This window comes from Microchirus variegatus, assembly GCF_963457635.1.
Source record: "Microchirus variegatus genome assembly, chromosome: 19".
NCBI lineage: Eukaryota > Metazoa > Chordata > Actinopteri > Pleuronectiformes > Soleidae > Microchirus > Microchirus variegatus.
Genome location: NC_139820.1, coordinates 3,093,218 through 3,112,299, shown reverse-complemented (window position 1 = coordinate 3,112,299; position 19,082 = coordinate 3,093,218). Strand labels below are relative to the sequence as shown.

The 19,082-nt window shown below is 44.4% G+C and overlaps 1 protein-coding gene across 1 annotated transcript; it reads right to left on the bottom strand.

The window, feature by feature from the left end:
* Positions 1 to 3,258: 3,258 nt before the first annotated feature.
* Positions 3,259 to 18,429, bottom strand: pdgfaa (platelet-derived growth factor alpha polypeptide a). Its single transcript, XM_083905747.1, has 6 exons — positions 18,025 to 18,429; positions 17,768 to 17,864; positions 10,746 to 10,847; positions 9,385 to 9,578; positions 6,230 to 6,356; positions 3,259 to 3,457 (listed from the first exon to the last, which is right to left on the bottom strand). The coding sequence occupies exons 1-6, from the start codon at positions 18,085 to 18,087 to the stop codon at positions 3,447 to 3,449; spliced, it is 594 nt and encodes a 197-aa protein (XP_083761873.1). The 5' UTR covers positions 18,088 to 18,429; the 3' UTR covers positions 3,259 to 3,446.
* Between the last annotated feature and the right edge of the window lie 653 nt (positions 18,430 to 19,082).

Genomic DNA, 19,082 nt, shown 5'->3' with positions numbered 1-19,082 from the left:
CTCTATACTATACTATCATTAAAGGCAAAAAGGCCCAAAAAATATATTTAAAAAAAAAAAACGGTTACTGCATTCAAATTCAAAAACACCGAGGTCTTTTAGGTTTCGTTTTTTCCAGACGTAACTGGCAACCCACGGGTTGCTCGGCAGCTGAGACTCTACTGAAACCCAGCTTATATGCTCACATGAGGTGGAGGGAGTCAACGAGACACAGGTGGATCTAATGAGGGGGGGGAGCGGGGCATACAATCAAATCTGGCGGGAAAACACACACACACAGGGGCAGGAAGTGAAGCCGTAGGCGAGGTTAAGTTTCACAATAAAACGGGAAACATGAGAAAGAAAAAACAAAAAAAACATGACCTTTTAGGCGCCATATGTAAGAATGTGGCCAAAAACGGTTACTACATTCAAATTCAAAAACGCCGAGGTCTTTTAGGTTTCGTTTTTTCCAGACGTAACTGGCAACCCGCGGGTTGCTCGGCAGCTGAGACTCTACTGAAACCCAGCTTATATGCTCACATGAGGTGGAGGGAGTCAACGAGACACAGGTGGATCTAATGGGGGGGGGGGCGGGGCATACGATCAAAATTGGCGGTACCATTGACTTGCGCTAGCCATAGCACCAGCGAACTCGGCAACTAGAAGAACTGAATTAAATTTCTTGAAAACGTCTCCATCGCACCGGCTGAGTTGGAAAAAAGGTCTTATGACCGAAATTCCGAACTATCCCTTTAAGATAATTTGAGGTGAGAAATTGGCCATTTAGAGTCTAAACGTGTGCTGTGCGTGTTAAGATATGACGTATTTATAGTTTGGCGGCGACGTTGTCGGCGGTGATCAGCTCCGCCTCTTCGGCCGGCACTTGAGCAGCGATATCTCGGCCTATCCTGAGGACCAATCGCAGCCCTTGCCGTCTCCGTTGTCAACTTTGACGGAGTTACGGACACGGACACAATAAATATTTCGTGCAGTCAGAGACGACGCAGAGCAGGGCGCAACGTTCCACCAACAAACATAAACGGCCGAATAAAATGCATCTCCCAGCGATAATCTCTGCTTTTATGCATTTGAGGTGGTGTATGCCTTTTTTCTCCTTCACCTGCTGGAGCCAAGGGTTTGCTAAAAAAAAAAAAAAAAAAGTTATACTTACGTAAGTGTCACGCTTAAGTTGACTGTGAAGACGTTCGGCTACAATAATAATAATAAAAAAACATGTTTGCTGCCAAGTTTCTGTGTGGAAACGTTTTCTTTCAGCTCGTCCAAACAATATCCCTTTGTAACCCTGTTTTCCCTCCCAAAACTTTTATGACGGCGTTCGAAAGGTGCATTCACAACGATTTTTGGTCTAATTGTGTTACAGGGACGAATGTGGTTGTTGTCAAGTTCATCCATTCGTCTTCTACTGCTTTATCCTGCACGTGAGGGTACAAAACCATCCATTCCTTCCTCCATCCATCCCGTACTACTTATCCCAAATCAGATCACAGTGTAAACAGGCCGATCAGGGTGTTCCCGACACCCCTCTTTACACCGTTCTATCCAATATCCAACCATATTTCAGAGGCAAAACAAAAGACAGAAAGATGAATCACACGTTGGCCTCAGCTCCTTCTTTTACGGGAATCCCGTGGCCAAGAAGGGGGAAAGGAATTGGCCTCATCCCTGGAAGCTCAATCCCAGGACGGGCCAAGTGGGCAAGTCACCCAATCCCCAGGCTCCGATAAGTGCTGCCCACCACTGTTTTCTCTAGTGGTGTGTAATAACTAACTGGTGTTACTAATTATTTGCCCTTTTTGCAATCAATAGGAATAATATTTCCTGGAAATTATTTGGCACATACCCTCTAGAGGAGGCGTTCTCAATCCTGGTTCCTGGGGAGCCACTGCCCTGCATGTTTTAGATCAGGGTATCTTCAATCCTGGTCCTGGGGAGCCATTTCCCTGCATGTTTTAGATGTTTTCCTGGGTTCCAACACACCTGATTCAAATTATAATCTGCAGAGCTTGTTGATGAGCTGAACATTTTAATCAGGTGTGTTGGAACCCAGGAAAACATCTAAAACATGCAGGGCAGTGAGGCCTGAAGGACCAGGATTGAAGAACCCTGATCTAAACAATGCAGGGTCGTGGGGTCTCAAGGACCAGGATTGAAGAACCCTGATCTAACACATGCAGGGAAGTGGGTCCCCAGAACCAGGGTTAGAGAACCCTGATCTAAAACATGCAGGGCCGTGGGGTCTCCAGGACCAGGATTGAAGAACCTTGATCTAAAACATGCAGGGCAGTGGGGTCTCAAGGACCAGGCTTGAAGAACCCTGATCTAAATCATGCAGGGCAGTGGGGTCTGAAGGACCAGGATTGAAGAACCCTGATCTAAATCATGCACGATAATGGGGTCTCAAGGACCAGGATTGAAGAAACCTGATCTAAATCATGCAGGGAAGTGGGTCCCCAGAACCAGGATTGGAGAACCCTGATCTAAAACATGCAAGACAGTGGTCCCCAGGACCAAGATTGAGAATCCTTGCTCCAGAGTGGTGTTTTGATATGAGGTCACCTCCTCCTCCTCCTCCTCCTCCTCCTCCTCCTCCTCCTCCTCGTCTTTTCGGGATGAGGTCACCTCCAAAAACATTTACCTTCCTCTTCAGCGGGACCATTGTCATTTCCTCGACCCCGGTTTGGAATAACACTTATAATAGCAGTGTCAGTGAACACATCATCATCATCATCATCATCATCATCATCATCATGGCCTGTTCGCTGTCAGTTATTCCATAGTCGGTTTCTAACTGTGTGTTTGCTACGATGATCCTCCAGTTAATCGCCTATTCAGGCCTAAATTCATTCTTAAACCCTTTCGGTCGCCCCGGTTATTTACGGACAATTTGGTCTCACAATCTCACAGTCTCACTTTGTTTTTGTATAAATAGTTTATTAGTATCGGTAACATGTCAGAAGGGTTGTTTTTCTCTCTCCATTCTTACAAGGATAACTAAATGGAAACAGACAGCGATAGAAAATGAGAGGTTATAAAAAAATAAGAGGATATACTCTGAGTGTGTGTGTGTGTGTGTGTTTTTGCTGAGGAAGAGGACAAAACCTAATCCCAGTCACTGTTTTTTTTTAATCCCAGTCACTGAGCCCTTTATTCTCTGGGGATGAAACAAGACGGTAAAGAGAGACGAGTCCGTCCTCACGTATCCGCGGTTCTCCATCGAGGAAATCGCAAAAATCTTGAGGTTTCAAGTCTTTTTGAGTCATAAAAATTGATTCTCCATTTCGACCTCCCGAAGGTTCATTTGTCAGAATATACAGTAATCCGTAAAAAAAAGGTCAGTCACAGTCATGCTGCTGTCGGGTGATGAGGACGTCGGAGGCAAAAAGGTGCTTTGTTTTCTTTCTTTCAGGCCATAATGTTTTTTGTTTTTTTCCTCCATCGCCACTTCACCTGATTCCTGTTGAAAGAAAGCTCAGGTGAAGACAAAGACCGCAAATAAACGCTCCGTACCCAACACAAAATATGCTACATTATGACACAAGAACAGTACGTGTTGTTGTTGTTACCATTCGTTGTGAGACGGATACCTACAGCAGAGGTTTTCTCAGTGGGAGGTAAGATTACGGCGGCTCCAAACAGTTTTTCGTGGATATAAAGAGCTACATCCACGCTAATACCCTTTAATATTAAAGGGTAAACAACCTCCGCCCACGCAGCAGAAATTATATCTGTGCGAACACACCTGAGAATCCTTATCACGTGAGAATTTTTCTGAAAAAGATGCACCATTTGCCAGCTAGCTCCGTGAGCTGCATTAGCTCCTTTAGCGCCGTTAGCTAACCCTAACCCTTTAATCTTTAGCGTTACTTTAGGGACTCGTTTTAACAATCGGGAGTCACGTAAACATGACGACTTTTTCCAGTCAGTCGTCATGGAAATGCATTTCCATGATGACTGACTGGAAAAAGACGTGCGCGACCAGTTAGCTCCATTAGCTCTGTTAGCTCCTTTAGTGCCGTTAGTGCAGAAATTATATCTGAGAATCCTTATCACGTGAGAATTTTTCTGAAAAAGACGCACCATTTACCAGTTAGCTGCGTTAGCTGCATTAGCTCGTTTAGCGCCGTTACAGTCGAACTGGAGCGGTCTGTTAATTCAACGTAAAGAAAAGAGCAGCGCAACGTTAGCGTACCTGTATGTGTGCCCCTGTTTTTAATGTTTAGCGTTACTTTAGAGACTCATTTTAACAATTCGCATGCACGTGCGTTAACATACGCATGCACGTGCGTTAACGTTGACGCCGCTAACCGCCGATATAGCGTTAGCGCGCCCAGCACTCATTTCTGTACACTTTTGATAAATAGGTTAGGTTGGTGCATATTTCACATTTGTAGTAGCAGCAGCAGTAGTTTAGGATCCAAAAGTTAACAAGTGAGGACAGAGTCCAAAATAACAAAGTCCAAAATACAAAAAATTAGAAGTGACCTGATGTGAAAAATGTCTGAAAACATGAAGCGACGAAAGCCAAAGAACCACAACAAGGAAACAAATGGACAAAGTAAAACAGGAAGTCAAGGCGGAATAAGAGAGCCAACAAACAGCAGACAACGACAGGTTAGCTTAGCATATAATATCATTGAAACTGGGACTTCCTTTAAAGGATTTGTGCAACGACTTCCAGTTTGTCAAGAAAACATGGATTTAATATCACATAAGTGAAGCAGTGAGTTAATTGTCACGTTATGCTAACATGAGCAACATGAACAAACACACACATAAACCAGGTTATTAGTTTTATAACCGGTTGGAAGTAAACAAAAGTTATTTTTATCAATGCTGCAGCGGCCTGTGAATGGCTGCAGTCCATGAGAGATTTGGATAATAGGGTGTTTGTGTGTTGTGTTGTGTTGTGTTGTGTTGTGTGTGTGTGTGTGTGAGCAAAGGGGGGGTGGGGGGGTGTGTTGTTGCCCTGAGGGACTAATTCAACCAAAGAGGAAAAACACAGTAAATACCTCAGATATCTTATCAGCTCTCTTTTGGTGTCAGTAGACACATTCAGACTGGAACAACCTTCACATGTGAAATGGACCAAACCATTTCTCACACACACACACACACACACATAGCCTAAACACAGCATTAGCTTTATAAAAAAATAAAATAAAAAATTCACCAGCGCATCTTTGACGTGATTTTAGATTGATTTAATGCATGATTAACAGGAGACATGGAAAAATGTCCCCCGTTCAACATGGAGTCCCCTGTTTGTGAGTGTGTAACGATGCCAGAGTCCCCTGTTTTACTGGTACACAAGTACACACACACAGCTATCCTTTTAAGGACACTGCGTTGACTTCCAGCCCAAACACAGCATTAGCTTTATCGTAGCCCCCAATCTTAACCAGGTCCTCAGAAATGGGGTTCCAGCAGGGGGCACTGTTGAGTAATGGCTTTAACACTCATAAACTTGCAAGTCCCCCACTTTGCCTAATATTAAAACAAACCAAAAACAAATCATCAGAGCGTCTTTGACGTGATTTTAGCTTGATTTATAGCATGACAAACAGGGGACTGGGCAAAATGTCCCCTATTCAACGTGGAGTCCCCTGTTTGTGAGTGTGTAACGACACCAGAGTCCCCTGTTTTACTGGTACACAAGTACGCACAGCTATCCTTTTAAGGACACTGCGTTGACTTCCATTCATTTGGACAGCCCAAACACAGCATTAGCTTTATCGTAGCCCCCAAACTTAACCAGGTCATCAGAAATGAGGTTCCAGCAGGGGGAACTGTTGAGTAATGGCTTTTATCACTCACACACTTGCAGGTCCCCCACTTTGCCTAATATTAAAACAAAAACAAAAAAATCATCAGAGTGTCTTTGACGTGATTTTAGCTTGATTTAAAGCATTGGCTAACAGGAGACTTGGAAAAATGTCCCCTATTCAACACGGAGTCCCCTGTTTGTGAGTGTGTAACGACACCCGAGTCCCCTTTTCTACTGGTACACAAGTACACACAGCTACCCTTTTAAGGACACTGCATTGACTTCCATTCATTCGGCCTAAACACAGCATTAGCTTTATCTTAGCCCCCAAACTTAACCAGGTCCTCAGAAATGAGGTTCTGGTTTAGGTCTCCATGAGGACTACTGGTCCTGAAAACGTCCTATAGAGGTCACAAATACATGTACGGCACACACACGCACACACACAGCTGTTCTGCTCACCATTGTCTGTGTCTGAATTTGAGCTGATGTGGCGTTTGTTGGTGCACATGCAGTCCAGGTGATCCTCCAGCCTCACCTGCACCTCCCTGAGCTTAGGCCGCTTACGGACGTACTCCACCTTCGCCACCTGTGCAGAGAACAGAGCGAGAGAGAGAGAGAGAGAGAGAGAGAGAGAGAGAGAGAGAGAGAGAGAGAGATTTCATGATATCCATCTTCAGATTAACTGCTTCCCTAAAGGTCTGGACAATAAACAGAGGACCGCCTGCAGGACAATAAATCCCACAAACCCTGGTGTCACCAGATGGGTTTTCAGTGAGCACATCAGGAAATGACAAAATGCAATTTCTTTCAAAAATGACATTTGTTCTCTCCCATGTCTTTGTAAAACACACAGACAGGTTTTGATTTAGCACCGTTGCTCTTACATACAGTAAATACATGTGCACATGCATCATATTATACCACGTATACTGTAAACATACATCCATACGTCTAGGATGCAACTAGATAGCAGTATCACAACCTTGAGATATCACTATACGGTTGTTTTTAAACGGCACATTTGCTGCACTTGCCATTATCAATTATTTTAAAAAGTATAATATCAACCTATGAGGACGGAATGGGGGCGATTAGGTCTCTGACATGTTGGTCTGAATGGACCACAGACACAGTGTGCAGTTGCAAACGAAGGTCGCCTCAGTTCACGCCTGACACAGTAGTCATACAGCAGTCATGTGCGATGACAGCTGACCATAATCTATTAGTCGCGCTCCAGTTTCAGTCCCTCTCTCACATCGAGGCAGTTTCTTGCTCATTTCTTGCCGCACCAATGCTGCCTCGCACAGATCGGCCTCTCCATCAGAGTCCAACAAAGGTTTCAAACGGTTCTTGGCTACATATACGGCTACACATATTTGTGAGTCTGCACAATTAAGCTAACGCCCAATCTGTCTTTGGACTGGTAAGGTACGGTTTGGAAGGGTAAAAAGTACTGGGTCAGGCTTGCGTTTCCACTGAGAACAGATCCTTTACACGTCATACCGGTGATGACATCAAACGGACAACAAAGGAGGACATCCAGCAGCTCTTCATACCGGCATGTCCAGCATGTCATCATACCGGTGATGACATCAAACGGACAACAAAGGAGGACATCCAGCAGCTCTTTTTGTGCCTGTTGTGGGTGGAGCTACCCCGACCCTACCATACCATTTTACTCTAGGGAAGGGTGCCAAACGACGGAACGACTGTGGACGGTTATTTTGGTACTGTTCCTAATGGGAAATACATATTCGCCATATTGTAATATTGTTGAAAAAAACAGTTCAAGAACAAACACATGGGGAAGAAGAACATGTCCTACTCTACGTGTGGTTGCACAACATCTCCACTTCAAGTCTGAACACACTCCGACATCGACGAGTCAAGACTAAAAAAAAAACATCCATTGCGGTTCAGACGAGGTGAGGAGCTGAAGCATTAAGAGCCAGAGTTCACCTGTCGGGGGTTCTAAAGCTATAACCTCATATTTAAATGTTGCATCAGTTTCAGATTTTTTGCATCGCCCACCGTCACCGCTGCATCAATAGTCTCTCAAGCTGCTTTTAAGATATATCTGGCAAATGTAATCTCCAGTAAATGTGTCCAGGTGAGCTCATGCCAGAATGTAACTCTGCATAATCCACAGCGAGTGGATGCATGCCTCACCTGGATCCGCCGTGGGTTCTCCTGCTGCGGAGAATATCCAAGCATCCAAATCTTACCCGAAACGTTAGCTGGAGTTCATGTGCGACAACTTGCTTTTATGTCCTGAACCCTAAAAACCCAAGATTTAACCTCAAAACAACCACTTCCACTTCCTATCTTAACCCTCAATCTCAACCCTTAATCTTAACTGGCCCTCAAAACCAAGTGTTGAGGGTTATTTTTGTTCACTTAGAAATGGGACACCCCTTAAACGCAGATACGTCTTCAGACTGCGGGGGGCAGAATAACGCGAAAGCTGCGTCCAGTCTGTCAACTCGAATACAAATACCAAATACCACAACCACGGACATATTCAGCTGACGGTTACCACACACCACGGCTTATTGAAAAGTAAACCATAGCAAATGATCGCTTGTCCGCACCGACCGCCTATTGACAAAAGATCGTAAAAAATAAAAATAAATGTTACACAACGATGACGTCAGTAATCCATAATATGGGCCTAAACTAAGATAATACAATGGTTTTCATCATGTTTATATCTCTTTTAACAAAGAAAATACTTCATTTGTAGCGTACTCGTTTCGCTGCTTTCGGCGCCATCTTTGTTTGTTGTCAAAACACGCAATGCATTCTGGGTAGCCCTTGCTGCCAAGGGTGGTCTCGGAAAATCTCAATATTGAGGGCGATGCGGCCCTTAAACTTGGCCCTCAACTTAATTTTTCTGAGAATCGGGACAGCACTTGCACTAGAGGGAGCGCACATTTTTGAGATTGAGGGTTAAGCAAGGAATTGGAATTCGCCCCAAAATCCAAGTCCTCAAGACGATCAAAATGCCCTTGAAACAATAGCTTGAGTCAATTACCGATCATTAGCTATAGTGTTGACGTGACATCCTGAACCCTAAAACTGGAACTTTGAACAAAAAGATGGTTGACAAAGAAGTTTTGGGGAAGACGACCTTAAAGTCTCAGTACTACACGCATACGCACACCGTGGGTCAGCCTCTAGTTGGCCGGGTACGACTGTGAACCGCTTGGGTTTTCGTGAACTTATTTCCAGCTCTGGCAAAGATCAAAAAGGAGGCAGTTATGCTCTTGAACTAACTGCCAGACTCTCAGCACACACACACACACACACACATGCTGGCACAATGGCTGAGCTGGGGGAGAGTAACTGTTTTTGGCAGGTGTTTAGTGTTTCCCTCCAGTAAGTGGTGGTGTGTTTACATGCCACCGTTCGTTTAGATTCTGTGTTCAGGGCCAGGGCCACTGAACGACAAATAACAAAAGCCTCTGTGCAGTGATTACTCCACATTGCCAACATAGTAAAGCTGTGAGAAGCAAAGTTATATCGTCTTCGATTTTGTCTTAGTTTAAACTCGGGAGGTTAACGTAAACGGCTGGAGCGTGTTTCAGTCCCTCAGGTTTCGTGGTTCTTCCTACCTTGACCATGCGGTGGTGCTTGCGAGCCGCCTGACATCGCATGTTGCTGGTGTTGCAGCAGCCGGTGCAGCGTTTCACCTCCACGCACGGCGGCCAGATGATGAAGTTGGCCGACGTGGGGTCCACCTGGCTCCTGGGGATCTCGTAGATGGCCGTGCGTACCTTGCACACCGCGGGCAAGGCCTCTTCCACCACTGGAGGGAGGACGAAAGAGGTCATGGTGGTCAGATATTTGGCGGGGAAAGAGCACTTTGTTGTTCTGTAGATATAGTGTTTCCATCATGCATGTTTGGAATAATAAAACCCTGAGTCAGGCTTGCGCTTCGACTAAGAACAGTACCTAAGAACAGTACCTCTACTTGGTAGGTGTGACGTGGACTTTGCCCAATGGCAATCAAACCTGTGCGATTAAGATGAAACGCCGACATCAAACGGCATTTCATCGTATATATAGTTTTTTGATATCGGTATTGGACCCCAAACAATAGTGGTATCGGGACATCCCTATTACAAAGACAGAGGAGGGACCCGGCAACGCTGATGTCTGTTAGGGTTAGGGTTAGCATTCTGTAGGACTTTCGAAACATAGGGATTTCAGAACCGAGGGTTAGGGTTAGCATTCTGTATTCTGTAGGACTTTAGGAACATAGGGTTAGGGTGAGTCAGACTTGCGCTTCGACTAAGAACAGTACCTCTACTTGGTAGGCATGATGTGGACTTTGCCCAAAGGCAATCAAACCGGTGCGATAACGATGAAACGCCGACATCAAACGCGACGCAACAGACCTAACATGTTCAGTTTGTGGCCGTTTGTCTCAACAAGACGTCAAGCCTTGAATAAAAATAGACACCCGAGGGATGTTTACGGCAATCACATTGTATAATAATCGTATAATTTTACTCTGGTACCACCAAGGGAAGGGTGCCAAAGAATGGTACCACTCACTCTCAAACACCAAAAAGTCTATAGAGGGAGATTTTAGGAGTTAGCGGTCTACTGCTGCCTCATTTGGTAAGCTTCTCAAATAGGTAAATACAAAGGATTTTATTGGCAAGTGTTGCCAAGTACTGTCAATTTGTCACCAGTTTCTTTGGGTATAGCAGCGTCACAGTGCCACCTACAGGCCTGGCATACGCATGTAATACAGAGTTTTGAGTTGTTTTCCACGTGCGATACGGCCTTAGAGATCCTTTGTTTCCGTTCTGCGGCAACTTTACGGCCTTCGGTGCTGAAGAATGATTGAGTGGTTTACAGTAACACAACCTGCGGTTTCCATTCCAAAAACGGTGTCTAATGGTGAGATCGCTAAAATATCATAGACTTGTGTAGTTGTGTAGTTGTGTAGTTGTGTGTCTCTCACCAGTGCTTCTCCTGTGTCTGGCGTGTGCTCTCTTCAGGTCAGGGAAACTGTGAGAGAAGTCCTTGTGGTAGATGTGTTTGGTCTCCTCGATCACCTCGTTCTCTGGACAAAACCAAAACAACGCAGCAAAACACACACTGTGTTTAGACCTCACACACATTCACGGTTAACACAGTTCCATTCATGAATTTTCCCACATCCATGGATCAAACTCGCCCGCACTCCAGGGCATTAAAAAGCTTAACGCCATGGGTTTTTTTTTCGAAACTGCCATTCATTCATTCTCTGCGTAGAGATCCTGATCATAATACTGTAACCGTGCGAGGACGTCTCGCCACAGGCTGCGAGATTATGAATTACGCCAAGTCATTACGAGCAATAAGTCCGTAACGACTGCCGTTTAAGGGGGAAAAAAAACTGTCTTTTATTTGTGTTGTCAAGGAGAAAATAGTGGTTCCCTCAGGTGCAGGAGCTCCTCGATCACGTCAGCTACGACGAGATTGCTCTTGTTGCGCGGTCCTGTACAAGACGCGAAACGCAGGGAAGTCGTTGGGAAGGAATCATTCGGGGACGTGGGATGAGCAATTTTGTTGTTGTTTTTTTGTCTTTCTGACAAAACTCTACCATTTATCCCGAACTGGAACCAGCACCACATGTAGTACACTAATAAATGAACAATGGGGCTTGGGGTACCTTGCTCAAGGGTACCCCAGCCCCTTGACCTGGCAGGACACAAACCGGCAACCCTTTCGGTCATAAGCCACGTTCTCTTTCTGCTTGGCTATGGGCGGCTAAATGGTATAAAATGACTGATAATCGGACTTATATCGGTATCGGTAGATACTCAAGTTTTTTGATATCGGTATTGGACCCCAAACAATAGTGGTATCGGGACATCCCTATTACAAAGACGTGATGTCTGTTAGGGTTAGGGTAAGGGTTAGCATTCTATATTCTGTAGGACTTTCGAAACATAGGGATTCCAGAACCTAGGGTTAGCATTCTGTATTCTGTAGGACTTTAGGAACATATGGTTAGGGTAAGGGTTAGCATTCTGCATTCTGTCGGAATTTAGGAACATAGGGTTAGCATTCTGTATTCTGTAGGACTTTAGGAACATAGGGTTAGCATTCTGTATTCTGTAGGATTTTAGGAACATAGGGTTAGGGTAAGGGTTAGCATTCTGTATTCTGTAGTACTTTTGGAACATAGGGTTAGGGTTAGCATTCTGTATTCTCTAAGACCTTTGGAACATAGGGTTAGCATTCTGTATTCTGTAGGAATTTAGGAACATAGGGTTAGCATTCTGTATTCTCTAAGACCTTTGGAACATAGGGTTAGCATTCTGTAGGACTTTAGGAACATAGGGTTAGCATTCTGTATTCTGTAGGACTTTTGGAACATAGGGTTAGGGTTAGCTTTCTGTATTCTCTAGGACCTTTGGAACATAGGGTTAGCATTCTGTATTCTGTAGGACTTTAGGAACATAGGGTTAGCATTTTGTATTCTGTACTCTGTACGACTTTCAGAAAATAGGGATTTCAGAACATAGGGTTAGGGTAAGTGTTAGGGTTAGCATTCTGTATTCTGTAAGGATTTCAGAACATAGGTCAAGGGTTAGCATTCTGTATTTTGTACGACTTTCGAAAAATAGGGATTTCAGAACATAGGTGTGTAACCAGTTTTGGATACGTCAGCGGAGGAAATGAACGATGGAAACTTTCAGGGCGGTTAATCTGAAAGAGTTTCTGGATTAGACGTGAAAACACAAACGGCACAAATTTAAACGCATTTCTTCGTCAGACAGAATGTTTTTCTTGAGTACAAGGAGAAAGGTCAAGCATCTAAATCATTGAGGCAAAAAAAGAGAGAAAATCAAAGGATAGAAAAATATCCTGTTATCTGGGCAAGACATCTCGACGACAAATTGGCCGACTGACAGCGAGCGAAGAGACGCTCACATGCTGCAGTTTGGTGTTCGTTACGTGCGTCTTCTCTTTCAAGTCCGTCCCCGCGCAGAGTTTTCCAGCCTAATGCGGTTACTCGTAACTCACTTACGGTGTTTATACGTGTCGCCGTGTAAATCTGATTCAGTCTTAAATCGAATTCACATAAAGACACAGACGGAGAGGAGGTCACTCTGAGGTCGACACATGCGAAAACGCTGTGTGTCTTTGAGCCGGAGCTTAAATCACTTTAAGGACGGAGTGACATCACAACTTAAACATAAGTGAAACTTCTTTAAACAGTGAGTTTATTTAGGATCAGAGGCCGTGTTTTCACTTGAGAACCACGTCTTTTACACTAAAACACTACAAAGTACGGATTTTTTTAGGCGCCAATGCATACTATATCAATATTAGGGAGCGAAGGGTTAGGGTTAGTAAGGTTGGTCGGGTTAGGGTTAGCTTAGCAGTTAGGGTTAGGGTTAGCAGTTGCTTACCAGTAAGGTAGGTTGGTCCTCTCTCTCGCTGAACTGTCCTGTGATTGGTCAAAATCTACCGCCACGAGGGTTAACCCTAACCTTAACCCTTTTTGGATTCTTCTTGACGTTATTAATAGTGCTGGGCACGTTTACGGCGTTAGCGGCATCAACGTTAGCGCATGGCGCATTTCCATGACGACTGACCGGAAAAAAGACACGGCGTGACGTCAGGTTTACGTGACTCCCCGACTGTTAAAATGAGTCTCTAAAGTAACGCAGTTTTTCGAGCCGTGGCGCCGGAGTCCAGGCACCGTTTACCAGATAGCTCCGTTAGCTCGTTTATCGCCGTTAGCGTGCCTACAGTGGAACTATACAACAAATAACCAAGCGTACCTGTGTACTGCGTATGTGTGCCTCTGTTTTTAGAGGTTAGCGTTACTTTAGAGACTCGTTATAACAATCACGTAAACATGACGACTTTTTCCATGATGACTAACTGGAAAAAGACGAGCGTGACGTCATGTTTACGTGCCGCGGCGCTGGAATCCAGGCACCGTTTACCAGTTAGCTCCGTTACCTCCTTTAGCGCTGTTAGCGGTCTGTTTATTAAACGAAGAAGAGCAGGGCTACAAATAGCTAGCGTACCCGTGTTCTGCGTATGTGTGCCTCTGTTTTTAAAGTTTAGCGTTACTTTAGCGACTCGTTTTAACAATCGGGACGTCGCGTAAACATGCCGACTTTTTCCAGTCAGTCATCATGTAAACGCGTCATGCGTTAACGGCGTCAACGCATTTCCATGATGACTGACTAGGAAAAGACGTGCGCGACCAGTTAGCTCCATTAGCTCCGTTAGCTCCTTTAGTGCCGTTAGCGCAACGACAGTGGAACTGGAGCTGTCTGCTTATTAAACGAAAAAGAGCAGCGCAACAAATAGCTAGCATACGTGTGTACTGGGTATGTGTGCCTCTGTTTTTAAAGTTTAGCGTTACTTTAGAGGCTCGTTTTAACAATCGGGAGTCGCGTAAACATGACGTAGCGCACGTCTTTTTCCCGGACAGTCATCACGGAAACGCGATATGCGCTAACTTTGAAGTTAACGGCGTCAAAGTTAACCCAGCACTAGCTGTTATTATTATTCCTTAATGGATTTATGAAAATAGTTTAGTAATAGGTTACGTTATTTTTGTTAAAATGTCGTGTTTATTACACGTGATCTGTTCAGTGTGTGAGACACTGGGAAACAGAAAGACTCTTTTAATTTGATTATAAACACTAAACCTCGCCCTCTTATTGTTTAACGTGTGTGTGTGTGTGTGTGTGTGTGTGTGTGTGTGTGTGTGTGTGTGTGTGTGTGTGTGTGTGTGTGTGTGTGTGTGTGTGTGCGTGTGTGTAGCCGTCACTCTTACTGGGCCATGTGTGTATGCGAGCAGTCACACACACACACGCCTGCCTATATACACAATGTGTTCCTGAAACAACGCCCCCCCCACCCAACTCCCAGTGTGTGTGTGTGTGTGTGTGTGTGTGTGTGTGTGTGTGTGTGTGTGTGTCGCTCTGCCACGCAGGAATTTGAGCATGAATTATACATAGCGACACAGCAGCCCTTCATCGAGCCCCTGCTCTCAGACCAATAATGGGCAGCATGACAACAGCATAATGAAGTGAGCCACTTGACCCCCACCGAGGCGGGGGGGCCCGGGGGGGGGGGGGGGACATTTGCATCTCAATGATGCCAGGATTAATGGTGGCATCGTTTGCTCAAAAAAAAAAAAGTTATTTCACAGGCAGTGAGAAGAGTTCAGAGTGAATTTAAAGCATCGAGATGCAATGAATCCTCTTTAATGCTCAAGTTATTCCCTCCTTAAATATGAATATTTTCTACTTTATTTGATTTTTCAGCTTCTTAAATGTGAATATTTTCATGTTTCTGTAATTTTTCAACTTCTTAAATCTGAATATTTTCATGTTTCCGTCATTTTTCAGCTTCTTAAATGTGAATATTTTCTACTTTCTGGGATTTTTCAGCTTTTTAAATGTGAATATTTTCATGTTTCTGTCATTTTTCAGCTTCTTAAATGTGAATATTTTCTACTTTCTGTCATTTTTCAGCTTCTTAAATGTGAATATTTTCTACTTTCTCTGATTTTTCAGCTTCTTAAATGTGAATATTTTCTACTTTCGTTGATTTTTCGCCAAATGACAGAATTGCGACATCTAGATGCAATGGATCCTCTTTAACGCTCAAGTTATTTCCTCCTGCACTAAATCAATCTGCTGTGATTTATTAGCAGTGGGGGAAAAACTGGCATGTGCAGCGTGCTAATGCTAACGTTGTTCAAACTTGCAGACGGTGTTTCCACAAAGATACGGTGAAGAGGTGTGGAATCTGCTACTGTGGAATAGTGCTCATTCTCAGCATTAGATCCAGATAAGTCCACTGAATATTCACAGTCTGGACGCCTGCGGTCATGTCAACGGGAAAAATGTATTATTTTTAGGATACATTTGTGAGAAATTAGGCTTATTTTACACTCTTGAAAACAATGAATTAAACTGCGTTGACAGTTTAAACTATTCAACTATAAACTTTGGTTTGTGTCGCGTATAAAACGACGTCCGTCACGGCAGTTTTCGACGACCCCCGTCCAGCTCTGTGTATCCAACGCAGGCCTGGACCGTTCCTCTACGCGCCGCTTTATCCCCACATCCAAGTTATGATCTTTATGGCGAGGATCGAGTAAAATTTCGCGATTTTACGTAAAAAAAGAGACTTTCCAGCATTTAATAGGTGCTGTTCCTCCGGGTAACTCGCGTTTTAATGGTGTTCCAAACCGATCTTGGACACCCTAAGCGGGAATAGACAGGCAGGTGTGTGCTGGCTGCAGTTTTTGCGTGCGGCCATGACAACATCCCGTTTCAGTCGTTTTGTTTCGGTCCGAAAATGCTTCTTTTGGCCATTTTCCTACATTTTCCTAATCTTTACTGCCGTCTCTCTTTTAATTAGTCGTTTAGGTGGCTCTCCGCATCCAACGCAGGCCTGGATCGTTTCTCTACGCGCTGCTTTATCCCCAGATCCAAGTAATGATCTTTATGACGAGGATCGAGTAAAAGTTTTTTACTTTTTTACGTAAAAAGAGACTTTCCAGCATTTAATAGGTGCTGTTCCTGCATGTAACCCACATTTTAACGGTGTTCCAAACTGATCTTGGACACTCTAAGCAGTCTCTCTTTAAATCAGTAAGGATCGTGACAAACTAAATTAATGCAAACAGCTGAGAATTACACGCAAGACAAAGTGCACAAGTTTGGTCTGATTTTCCAATCCCACTGATGCTAAATCAGGAGGGAAAAAAGTCAATTAACCAAAGAGGGAATGGAAATTAAACACATTCTCATTTTACCTCAAGCTAAAAATGTATATTAGCTAACAAAAAAAAGTGCTTAACTTTCAACCAGGGACAACAATTTGTATTTCCATGCATAATGTTGGTTAAATAAACATTACGACGAGGCAGATTGTGGCCCACACAGAGTTCACCGAGGGTGCAAAGAGCAAGACGAGCTACGCCGGGTTTCCTAGCAACATGCAGCGAGGCATTTGGGTAATGAGACGAGCGAGCAGCAGCAGCAGCAGCAGCAGCAGCAGCAGCAGCAGCAGCAGCAGCAGCAGCAGCATCCTCTCACTGTGCAATGAACCAGATATTAACTCATACCTCAATACACAGTCTCTCAGTGAGCGGGAGGCGCAGAACTCACTCGAACACAAGGTTTGAGTCCTGTGTTTTTGTACAAGTGTGGTTGTATAAAGTTAAAAAAACAGTGGTAACACTTTAGATTAGAGAACACATATTCAGCATTAACTAGGTGCTAAGTAACATGCATGTAAGTCGCGTACTAGCCCTTTATTATTAAATATTAAGCACGTATTGCACTTTATGTAGGAAAAATCTGAATTTAGGTCATAATAGAGGTAGAATAAGGTGTTAATATGTGCTTAATGATTACTTACTATACACATATATAAGCTAATATCTGCTTCATTTATGCAGTTGCATCATTTCCTGCGCAGCGCTACGAGGTGCATTCATCGTCCGTCCTTTAGCAAAGCCGTTAGCCACGAATGTTTTTACGCAAACCTTACTTTTACATTTAACTCTTCACTCAACACACTGAGTTTGAGATAATATTTAGCCCCTAAACAGGAAATCAATTTTGGAATTTGCTTGCACAAACTTTAGCAGCAGTTAGCCTCCAGTGACCCCGCGAGTTAAAAACAAATAATTTTCATCTTCAAACGTTGGTGCAGGGGAGTGAGGGAGAGGAAAAACGCCAGTTTCTAGCCGTTAAAAGTCGTCTACGACATGATATCGTCGACTTTGAATTATTAAAACAAGGTTTTCGGGGGTTTTCAGCTTCTTAACTGTGAATAATTTCCGAAAACAATCCTTAGTTGCAGCCCTAGAATTAAGCAAGTGAAGGTTTGGGGAATATGGATTAAAAATCTGCTGAATAAGCACATTTATAAACACTTAATTCAGCTCAGTCTTTCATCCTGGAGCCAGTGACACGCTCGTATGATGAGAATGAAGCGATTTACCTACGGAGTCTATCTCGAGCAGCCGCTGGAGGTCGCTGATGCTGCGGATGTCGCTGTGGGAGAGCCGCTCCAACAGCTCCCGTGGGAGAGAAGACTCCTGTGTGTGTGTGTGGAGAGAATCAGTGAGAGCCTGGTTGTCACACTTTCATCATCATCATCATCATGAATGTCCAAAACTCTGTGGCACTAAAATGACGCGTAAAGAGTGGAGGAATCGTGCGTAATTACGCACGGTGCGAAACAACATCAGCTCTCACCTCAGCAGCGGTGCGTAACAGGCAGAGGCAGCCGGCGAGGAGGTGGAAAATCGCGGCTCTCATCTCCTCTCAGGTCCGCTGCAGAGGCTGCACCAGGACGAGGCGGTGTGCTTCCACGGCAGGAGCCGGACTGTCGCTCCCTGGACCCGGGAGCCCGCGCACATCCCTCGGGGAGACCTGGGGGTCACCACCACCACCTCAGCCTCAAGTTTGCTGGATGTTCGTCTGCGAACTCCTGAGTGAGACGAGGGTGTTTTTTTTTTGGGTTCAAGGACTTTCTGTAAATCACTGCGGGTGTGACAGTTTGAAATGAAGTGACGGAAAAGTGAAGCGTGAAGCTCATAAAAACCAAGCCGAGGTCAAGTCGATGCGCAGCTGCTCGCCGTCGTCCAATAAAAAGCTCCGACAACTTTCCCTTCCACGCTTCACATCCATCCTTTGACGCGCGGCGCAGCTCGTCCCAAAACCCGCTTTAGTACATCCTGCAGCATCCTGCGCAATTTACGCAAGAAAAACAAAAAAACATCAGAATCAGTGATACATCCTTAATGATAATAAGAAGAAGAAGAAAAAAAACTTCCTCTGGTTTTTGTCCCGAATGTAAAGAGGGATAAAAAGAAGAAGAAAAAGCCCAGAGGAGGCTGTGATGTCAGCTCCCAGCGGTCCTGTGATTCCCGGAGTGAATGAAGTCAGGACGCATTCAGTCACAGGATATAGCCGTGCGCGCGTCCGTGGCTGCAGAGCGTGAACGCGCACGTGTTCTTCTTCATTTTAAAATTGTTAATGCGTGATTTTAACTCTCAGTAAATTGTAAACAACTACCAGATATTGAAGGTTATGCTGGTAAAAAATGGGCAAAAACACTATTTTCTGCCTCTTTTATGGTTAAAGGTGCCATATGTAAGAATGTGGCCAAAAACGGTTACTACATTCAAATTCAACAATACCGAGGTCTTTTAGGTGTCGTTTTCTGACGTAACTGGCAACCCGTGGTTGCTCGGCAGCTGAGACCATACTGACTGCAATATATTGGTAGGCGGCGGTAGGTGGCGCCACAT